The 10,532-nt window shown below is 38.6% G+C and overlaps 2 protein-coding genes across 3 annotated transcripts; both read left to right on the forward strand.

Moving 5' to 3' along the window:
- Positions 1 to 876: 876 nt before the first annotated feature.
- Positions 877 to 4,864, forward strand: LOC106615515 (solute carrier family 25 member 35). The gene is made up of 4 exons (XM_036362572.2): positions 877 to 1,171; positions 1,226 to 1,401; positions 1,461 to 1,596; positions 1,888 to 4,864. Exons 1-4 carry the CDS (start codon positions 1,091 to 1,093, stop codon positions 2,410 to 2,412), a joined length of 918 nt encoding a protein of 305 aa, XP_036218465.1. The 5' UTR covers positions 877 to 1,090; the 3' UTR covers positions 2,413 to 4,864.
- A 254-nt stretch (positions 4,865 to 5,118) lies between these two features.
- Positions 5,119 to 7,408, forward strand: LOC118679742 (solute carrier family 25 member 35). 2 transcript variants are annotated; one of them, XM_036362570.2, is made up of 5 exons: positions 5,119 to 5,542; positions 5,603 to 5,778; positions 5,837 to 5,972; positions 6,140 to 6,206; positions 6,255 to 7,408. In XM_036362570.2, the coding sequence occupies exons 1-5, from the start codon at positions 5,477 to 5,479 to the stop codon at positions 6,686 to 6,688; spliced, it is 879 nt and encodes a 292-aa protein (XP_036218463.1). In that variant the 5' UTR covers positions 5,119 to 5,476; the 3' UTR covers positions 6,689 to 7,408. The 2 variants fall into 2 exon arrangements, with proteins under 2 accessions (XP_036218463.1, XP_036218462.1); XM_036362569.2 differs by having other exon boundaries at positions 5,122 to 5,542; positions 6,140 to 7,408.
- The last annotated feature ends 3,124 nt before the right edge of the window (positions 7,409 to 10,532 follow it).

Below are 10,532 nucleotides of genomic sequence, written 5' to 3' on the forward strand. Positions count from 1 at the left end.
TTTTTATTTTTATAACTCTTTTTTATGAAATGATATTTGAATTCTATTTTAATATTATTTCCCTGATTATTAATATTTTCCTGTCAGAAGTCAATTTCTTTCGTTTTTATTATTTAAAGTTTTGTTTATGCGCATATCAAAGAACATCTGTGCATATGTATGTGTATACATTTTGCTTATAGAGTGGTGTAGTTCGTTTCGTACCCTGATAGTTGTGGTGAAATTTTATTTTCCAATTTGCGCGTTTTCGATGTTCCTCCATCGTAATTAACATTTTAGTACTGCTAACATTTGCTCCTTCTCTATTCATTTACGTTCTCTGCTTTTGCCCACACTTTTTACGAAAAACAAGTTGAACGATCGAAATCAAGAAGGGGTTAGAGCGCACTGCCACATAATTATTTCAGATAGTTTTTATTAATCGAATTTATTTTAAAAACGATTATAAGTATGAATTTATGTGTATTTATATTTTTACGTATATATTAATTATATTACGAAAATAAGTCATAAATGCATCAGTATTTTTCAATACAAAATAAGCAACATATTAATATATTATGGGCCCTCACTTGATACGCCCCTTGCATGGTGGCAGAGAACGTAAATGAATAGAGAAGGAGCAAATGTTAAATGAAAACTTTTTCATTCATTTACGTTCTCTGGTTCTGGTTCTTCTTCTGAACCCAGTGTTTTCTCACGCTTCCCGTTCTCACTGTTTGTCTGTGGCTGAGAAGTTAATTATTTGCCAAAAGAAGAAGAGCCCCATCTGTATAATAATGTTTTTCTACCCTAAATTAGGATGGCACTTCGATAGAAAGGCACTATTATACAGATGGGGCTATTCTTCTTTTGGCAAATAGGAATGAAATCAGCTGATTGCAGTGTCTCTGTTCACGCGTATAGGATCAGCTGAGAGTTGAAGAGATACAAAAAAAAACTTCACTTAATTTTTGTAATTTAAATATACAAATCTACCTAGAATTTCATAAGCATACTGTTGTGCTGTAATTTTTTGCACTAACAAATGCAAAGACTGAAATAGGGTGGTTTTTTGTTGAGTGAAAGTGTTTCACAATTCATCAGTTAGATGGTTGAAATGGATATTACAGATTTTGTTATTGGCGGTACCGCTTCCGTTGGTGCTACATACTTTACAAATCCATTAGAGGTTGGTACCCGTTAGTTGAAATTGTTATATATTTATTAGCGTCATGGAATATAGGTGATAAAGACGAGAATACAACTTCAAGGCGAACTATCTAAAAGTGGTACCTATGTGAAGTCTTATAAAGGAGTAATAAGTGCGTTTATTGTCGTCGGGCGTAATGAGGGGATAAGTGGTCTACAAAAAGGACTTGTGCCGGCGCTGTACTTTCAATTTATATTAAATTCTTTTAGGTAAGGTTGTGCATCATTGTACGAGCAACTCTCAATGAAATATACACATATATTCTTAGATTAGGTTTCTACACTACGGCTATGCAGAAAAAATGGATGCACAAGAAGAATGGTGATGTTTCCTTCCCATTGGGTTTGTTTTGGGGCGCGTTGGGTGGTTGTGTGGGCACATATTTTTCTAGTCCCTTTTTTATGGTAAATTGTGCAATTAATTGTTTTTTAATCATCCACGCACTCATCCAGTAAATTTGTTTGCTGTGTTCTTTAACAAATAACATCAGCATACTTTATGCATACTATGTATGTTTGTACAAACGTGTAATGTCTGAGACAATTCGCTCTCGTAGCAAAAACAACATACTCATAGAGTTATAAGAAGTAAATCCATACACATATCATCACATGAAAATTAATTACGCATATAAATGATTTAAGACAAAAATTTCACTTATGTAATTATATCTAATACTGTATGAATTATTTCAGATAAAAACGCAATTGCAATCACAAGCTGCTAAAGCTATAGCCGTTGGCTACCAACATAAGCACACCGGCACTTTCCAAGCGTTGAGCCAAATCTATGCTGAGCGTGGTATTACTGGTTTATGGCGAGGTTCAATGGCGGCTGTACCACGAGCAGCTTTAGGCTCCGGCGCTCAAATTGCCACTTTTGGCATAACGAAGTCTAGGTTACGCGACAATGGCTGGGTGACGCAACCCACATTGAATTCCTTCTGTGCCGGCGGTATTGCCGGCACTATTATGTCATTGGCTATAACACCACCTGATGTGTTAACCACTCGTCTTTACAATCAGGGAGTTGATGCCAGTGGCAAAGGTATATATTACAATGGTTGGCTTGATTGCGTGGTTAAGGTTGTGCGCACCGAGGGTTTACTTGGTTTATACAAAGGATTTTGGCCAAACTATTTGCGCATCGCACCGCATTCTACATTAGTACTACTATTTTACGACGAATTAATGGCCATAAGAGACAAATATTATAGTTGAATCCAAATTGTAATTGACAATCATCAGTGGCCTTATATGTACGCACAATGGAAGAAACTAGTGGAGGTATCCATGTACAGTAGGGAGCATATTTGAGTACAAGTTTGTGTAACGTGTATTTCTTTCTGTATATGCAGCATAAGTAAGTAGCAAAGAAATTTTAAAAATATTTTTTTCCTTTTAGTTTATGTTCAAATATAAACCAAATTGCTAATAATACAAAAAGAAAATAACAAGTTCGAAGAAAAAACAAATAAAACTGAAACAACTCGCTTGTACTCAATTTTGCACCTTACAGAAATTTTTTAGATAATATATAATTCCTAATATTAAGTCTATAACCCTTTATCACACAAAACACTTTTTTTTTACATGCATTGGCATACTTTCCACCAAATTTTTTATAATTTCATTTGGAATGCTATGCCATTCCCGCTGCCAAAGCTCATCCAGATTCATTGGGGTTGTTCAATATTTTTCTAACCTTTTCACGATTAACCACAAATTCTCAATTGGATTGAAATTACAACTTTGGGCGGCCCACTGCATCAGTAAGAATTGTTGTTCGGCAAGCCGTTACTATTGAAATTTGACTTCTACTTTAAGATAGGGTGCTTTCCACAAAATCGGGTATATAGGTCTGCAAAATATGCAGATGGTTGTTGTTGTTGTAACGGTTATCTAGTCCCCGCTTGGATGATAAGTAATAGTTTGGTTGTCGTCGAGGTCATCTAACGGGAGGCTCAAGAAACTAGCTGTTTCGACGGGGTCGAACCATAGGGAAAAGGGTGTTAGATGAGTTGGGTTTGTTGGGCATGCAAAGAGGTGGTTAGTATCATGCGGAGACTCATTGCACGCAGGACATATGCTTGGAATATCGGAGTCTATTCTGGATAAGTAGGAGTTTAACCTGCTACAATATCCAGAACGAAGTTGCTCGAGGGTCACTCTGGTTTCGCGAGGCAACTCGAGCTCTACGTCTGCTATGGGTGGTGGTTTGACTCCTAGTACGCCATTCACTTAGCGGTCAGTGATGTCTATAGTTCGTTGCGTCCTAAGTCCGGTCGGGGTACTGTCTACAGATGGTCTTCTTCACACATTATTTCATTGATTTTTTGCAGAGGTGCAACATGTCACATATGAAGCGTGAGGGCGTTGCTATCAATAATGTTTGCCATAGGACTAAAAACGATTAAATTTTGATCCGTTGTTGTTGTTGTTGTAGCGACAGAATTCTGCCGAGTCGACAGAATTTTGATCCGTCTGACCAGATTACAAGCTTCCAATTTCTGCTGTCCAATTTCTATGTTCTCTGGCGAACTTCAACCGGGCCTTAACATTTTTTACTGACAATGCAGGTTTTTGTCTTCTTGCCGCTGTCATATAATCAATGTCACAGAGCGCTCTTCTTGCAATCCATCTACTAACAGGCTTATTTATTTCTATAAATGCATTCTTTGGTGTCAAGGGCTTGTTCCTTTTCATATGTCTTATCATGATAAATGTGTCTGCATCCGCCAAAACTTTTTTGCGGCCCCTGACTTGTGCTTTGGGAACAATAGGTATCTTTTCTGAACTCCTCTGACCACTGATGGACTTATTTCATGCTTTTTAGCTATCGTTCGTGTGGAAGATCCTGGCTATAATACTGTCCTCAATATTTTTACCTGGAACAATATAGCACAATATCAGTTAAATGTCACAGAATAATGGAAACATGTGACAATCTTTGATATTTTTTATTGAAACCGCAACCGGTGCATAATTGAGTACATGCGAATTGTTTCAGTTTTATTTCTTTTTTCCTTAGAATTTGTTATTTTCTTTTTGTATTATTAACAATTTTGCTAATAATTGAATATGAACTAAAGGAAAAAATATTTTTAAATTTTATTTGCTCAACTATTCTTATGCAGAAAGAAATACACGATTCACAAACTTGTACTGATTTGTGCTCCCTGCTGTAACTAAGCAATAATGTTTTCTATTTTTCTTCGAAATGACTTGTTTTTGTTTCAAGTCGTAAATATACCAATTGTTATCTGTTCAAGCGTGATATAACAAAAACATTTAACGTTTGTATGCTTGTATTTGTATATATCATAATGTAGTGTAAAATAAAACCGATTTTTGAAAATAGTGAATATTTACTTACATATATAGATAGACAAATAAAAAAATTTTGGCATTAATTACTTTCAACTTAACTTTAGTTTGCACTAAAAGTAGTGCTAAAACTGCAAATTGCAATTGGATTATAAGTGTATTTTTACATATATTCATTTATTAAGTGTAAGTAAGTAAGTGGGTTATACTGTGTTTTATACGCTTGACGAAATCGCTGCTTTATCTTCTACTTCATCTTAATAAATGTTATATATTTCGTGTCAACATGTTTAATAAAAAATAAATAAATAACAAATTGTTATGGTTAAATATGCTTTCTAATAAAGATTTCTTTTTTATATCAATAGAAATATAAATTTACCAACGAATCCAAGCAAAAGAACCTTGAGCCTATCAACATTGATTTCCTTATTCTAAAACAATATTTAGGTTAATGTAGCAGTTTATTCGTTATATTTCCTGTTGTCATTTCTGGTATTGTACTGTTTCAATTTTGTATCTGCTTGATCCAATTGACATATGTAGCTCATACGCCGTGTTACCCACAAAGTTTAATATATATTGCCATCACTGTAATCATATGTTAGTAAAGATCACACAAACTTGATTTTATCACTAACAGATATGGCGTAGTTAGATAAGAGTTGCAAAAGCCTAGTTAACCAGTGGCTTAATTTACTTTATGGAAAAAATTAACTTAAACTTTTAGTGTATTGTTGTCGTTGTACTAAACGGTGGATATTTTAAGATCGCCTCGAAATATTTATTTAATTAAATGATTGGCTTTTTGGCAAACCGTATTGCTAAGTGATGGAGTCTCAAAAACTCTTTACCCTTTATTAGTAAAAAAAAAGTAAAACGCCGTTAGATATTAAATAAATTCTTACAGATGTAATCTCTAAATATTCGCCTATAGTTTAAAAAAAAATTCTACGTTATGAGTGATTTTATTATCGGTGGTTTAGCCTCTGTGGGCACCATATTGTTCACGAATCCACTGGAGGTAAACCACAATATGTCTTTTTGTGAAATATATAACCTAAGCAGAATGTATTTTTGGCAGGTGATTAAGACACGCCTACAACTGCAGGGCGAGTTAGCCGTGAGTGGGACTTACAATGTTCGCTATAGGGGTATAGTGCATGCCTTTGTGACAGTTATAAAAAATGATGGTTGGACTGGACTGCAAAAAGGACTAGTGCCGGCAATGTACTTTCAATTTACAATAAATTCAATACGGTAATCCTCACTAAATACAATGCAATGAACACACATTTTAAATGTATATTACTTATAGACTTGGGATGTACAACGCCGCGGTCAATAAGCAGTGGACTCACACCAAGGATGGTGGTGAATCATTTGGATTGGGACTTTTTTGGGGCGCTGCTGGTGGTGCAGTGGGGGCCTATTTTGCTAGTCCCTTTCTAATGGTTTGTATGAGAATTCACTTTAGTTAGTTAGTTTTATCATACATTTTAAAGATTATGTGATAAAAAGTTTACGTAGCTAACAGCTTATGATTCTTTATCAAATGTAAAACGTGCATACTACCCGCCAACTCTTAATTTGCTCAGTAAACCGGTTACTTTATTTATAGATAAAGACTCAGCTGCAGTCACAAGCAGCCAAGAACGTGGCTGTAGGATATCAGCATCATCACACTGGTATGTTTAACGCCATAAAACAAATTTATCTAAATGGTGGACTTGCAGCATTGTGGCGTGGTTCTATAGCCTCCATACCACGGGCTTCAATTGGTTCGGGCGCACAAATTGCTACATTCGGCAAAACGAAATCATTGCTCCGGGAATACAATTTAGTTGTACAACCAACATTAAATTCAATGTGTGCTGGTTTCTTAGCTGGTTGTGTTGTAACATTGGCCATCACGCCGCCGGACGTTATATCGACCCGTCTGTATAATCAGGGATTGGATCCTTATGGAAAAGGCTTATTATATAGTGGTTGGTGGGATTGTTTTTTCAAAATAGCGCGAAGCGAAGGTCTATATGGTCTCTATAAGGGATTTTGGGCTAGTTATTTACGATTTGCTCCGCACTCAACACTTTTGTTAGTATTTTTCGATGAGCTCCTAGCTTTAAAAAATAAGTATCAGATGCAACATAAAACTGTAAATAAGGATTAGACGAATGACTTCGCATCAAATTACAACTTGAGAGGCTATAAAATTGAATATAAATAGTGCCATTTATGAAACGATTATTCCTAAATTGGTCTACATTATTTTTCCGAGAACACTAAACAATGTGCAAAATCACTTGCAAAGAATGATTATTAGTAATTTGTAAAATATACATATATACATACGTATGTATATATATGTATGTGTGTAGGTCAAAAGAAGAAAAAAAATATCGATATTAGAACTAGAATGCACCTTTTTTTTGGTTTTAAAAATAAATTTGGTATGGTATTAAATATTATTCATATGTGATCCATTGGTTTTACCTAGTTACCTAAACATTACATTTAGTTCATCATATGTTTTTAAACTCTCACAATATGTGGCACATGGTATAATAGTTTTGTTCACCTAATGGTTATTTACACCCCTTTAAATTAATCCAGTTAGATATAGTAATATATACGAATTTAATATGGCGAGCTGAATTCCTGATGCTTATATGTCTGTTTGTCCAAGCGGCAACTTCAGTAAAAATGTATCTAAATATATTCCAACATTATATTATATATGCATACTTATAATAAAATTGCATAGATATATGTATGCATATGCATGTATGAATGTACCATATACCTAAATTTTTTTTTTTTTGTGCATATGTAGCTGTCAATATGTGTGATATTTAATTAAAATAAAGAGAAGAAGGTTTCTTAATCATAATATTGTTTAGTTTTAAATATGAATGAAATCTCCTGGATAGGTCCCATAATATAAACCTCTATTACGGTTGCCAACTTTTGTTTAATGTTGAAGTTTTTAAATTTGATATTATCGATATCAACGGAGCCTGTCAAATAATTTCGGTTGAAATGTTGTCAAACTTTGTGAACACCCAGCTTTTTTTTATTAACCTCATAAATCCGGACACTTATTTATACTCTTTTCGTTTCTTAAACTTAAATTACTAATGATGGGAAAAACCAAAAATCTAGGGGCGTTTAAGAAACTGCAGTTACCGTTAGAAGTGAGCATTAACTCCGACAGCAGAGCGGCACTACTAGTTCTGAGCGCGCGAAAAGTGCAATCAAAGCTAGTCGAGGAGTGTCTGTCTTCACTAGAAAGAGCATCTAGCTACTTTAACATCAGGCTCATTTGGGTGCGCGGTCAGAGCGGAATGTTGTTGTTGTTGTAACAGTTACCTAGTCCCCGCTTGGATGATAAGTAATAGTTTGGTTGTCGTCGAGGTCATCTAACGGGAGGCCCAAGAAACAAGTTGTTTTGACGGGGTCGGACCATAAGGAAAAGGGTGTTATGGCGGTCAGTGCTTGTTTGTAGATAGTTGCGTCCGAAGTCCGGTCGGCGTACTGTCTGATGTCGTCGACGTAATCAAGGAATGACCTCTTGATGTTCCTATGAGGCGGTTCCGCTTCAAGCAGACGACTGCAGGGGTGATTTCTACGAAAACACCCCAGCAGAAACTGCTTAGAGAGGAGCTCGTTATGTTCCTTAACCGGAAGCATAAGGACCTCACTGTGCAGGTGTTTTATTGGGGACATCAACAGGCATCCCGTGATAGTCCGGAGTGCAGTGTTCTGACAAGTCTGAAGCTTCTTCGTCTGCGTTGCACCATCGTCTGCCATCGACTGAAATGTTCAAGTCCAGCCTGTATTCCTTCGTCCGTTTGTGAAGATGGTCACTGTGGATTTAGTGAGGGAGAATGACTCCTTGCAGAGAAGAAGCGAGAAAGGTCGGAGAGGTAGCTGCTTACTTTTGAGCACATCCCATCGATTCCATTGCCCGGCGTCAACATCGTGCAGTCATCATCGTACGGTCACCGAAATTCCCGCTGGTGGTTGGGGGAGTTTCGAAATGTAGAAATTAAACAGTAGTAGGAAGAAGACACCGCCCTGTGGAAGAGGGCCTTCTTCTAAGTTTGGAGTTTTGGCCTCGAAACAGTACGGATGAATGCCAACCGCTCAGTAGCGTTGTGTGATTGAATGTGTCAAAAGCTCAGGGTGGCTTCTGGTTTAGGCCATTAATTATCTGGCCGTTTATGACGCTAAGTGCTGTGGTGGTGCTGTGCAATTTTCGAAAGCCATGCTGATGGTCTGCTAGACTCAGGTGGTGAGTGAATGTCGGGAGTAGCAAGGCCTCAAGTGTCTTCACTACTGGGGAAAGGAGAGTTATCGGGCGATAGGACTCCCCTTTGTTGGCGGGTTTCCCAGGTTTCAGTAGTGGGACCACTCTTCCGACTTTCCACACATCAGGTATTTGAAGAGTGGACATCGACAAGTTGAGGTCCTTGGTGAGGTAGCTTACTCCCGTCGAGCCAAGATGTTTTAGCATCAGCATGCTTATTCCGCCAGGGCCAATAGATTTAGACGATTTATCCCTTTGGTGACACTCTGAACCTCGCCATCGGTGAAAGTAAGTGGTGCGCAGTCTTTTGGAGGAGACATGGCCATCGAATTGACTTTCAACCCGGTCGTCATGTCTCTTCGGATTAGACAAGGCCTTGACAGTAGTCCAAAGCGTACTTACACCGGTGGAGAGATGGCAGGACTTCAGGTGCTCTATCCATTTTGTCCGCTTATGTTGATTTACCATTTGCCGAATCTCCAAATTGAGATTTCTTATTCGGGGATCTCAGGGATCGGCATGTTGTAATGTGTCGCGCTAATACAGCTGCTTCGGCTGGAAAATTAGGGCGGAGTTCACGATTCGTAGGAATGGGTAGTGCGTTGAAGGTGCTCTCAGTAAATTCTGTGAAGCCGATCCAGTTAGCTTTGTTGAAGTTAACAAAGCTGCGGTTCACAGAAAAAAGTCAGGAGGTTTCTCGATCGGTATAATTATGGAGAAATTATCTGATGCGAGAGTTAGCATAGGTCGCCAGGTTATGCTATTTATCAGACCACCGCTAGCGATGGTAATATCGGGCGAGCTATTACAGGTGCCCATAATTCTGGTAGGGGCTTCGTTATTCATTATGCAGAATGTCGAATCGTCAATCTGTTCCGCCAGCTCCATCCCCCTACGATCGTTTGACATGCAGGAGTGCCAAAGATCGTGGTGCGCGTTAAAGTCACCTCCTCGATCTTACTCTGGAGTCCGTTGATGTTGAATTGTAGAATTCGCGTTTGTCGCGGGTGTTCAGTTGGGATCCTGGGGGTGAGGGAGGTACGTGTAGGTGGTGGTTGTTGCAGCTGTAATCTCCGCATGAGAGGTTGTCGCACTGTGGTTTTATTTGGAGTCGCTACTTGATGGGATTGCGGGGGCAGACTCCTACAGAATGGGGCAACATATGACGCACTCCACTCACGTGTGGTGCGCAGGCCGGAATACGACAGAAAGTGACACCAGCCAGTGCAGGAATTGCACTTGACGGATGTGACGTTCCGGCGTATTACAGACTGACACACGGAACAGACTGTGCGAGGAACCAGGAGTTGCTGAGTGGTTCTCGCACGGGGATTGGAGCGGGATGAAGGTAAAGGTAGAGATTGGTCAGACTGGGAGTCATGCTGCCTAGAGTTCGTTAGGGCCGTAGAAGTCCTTTCTTGGACACTCGACTGGAGTGGCGGCGCAGTGCGCGAACATGGTGCAGATTGCACAGCCGTTAAGGCTGGTGTCGCAGTATTGCGTTGGCAGCATGGGGTCACGTAACTTGTGGTCCACTTGGTCTTAAGGCCTAAGCAGGTCGTAAGATGGCTCCATCCATTGCATGTATTGCACCTAACCGAGGTGGAGTTTGGATGAGCCTTTTAGTGCATATACAGCAAAAGAATTCCTCGGGACCCGGGTTGGACTCGATGCCAGCACGAATCAAGAGGATACGAAGCAACCC

This window comes from Bactrocera oleae, chromosome 4 (genome assembly GCF_042242935.1).
Source record: "Bactrocera oleae isolate idBacOlea1 chromosome 4, idBacOlea1, whole genome shotgun sequence".
Taxonomy (NCBI): Eukaryota; Metazoa; Arthropoda; class Insecta; order Diptera; family Tephritidae; genus Bactrocera; species Bactrocera oleae.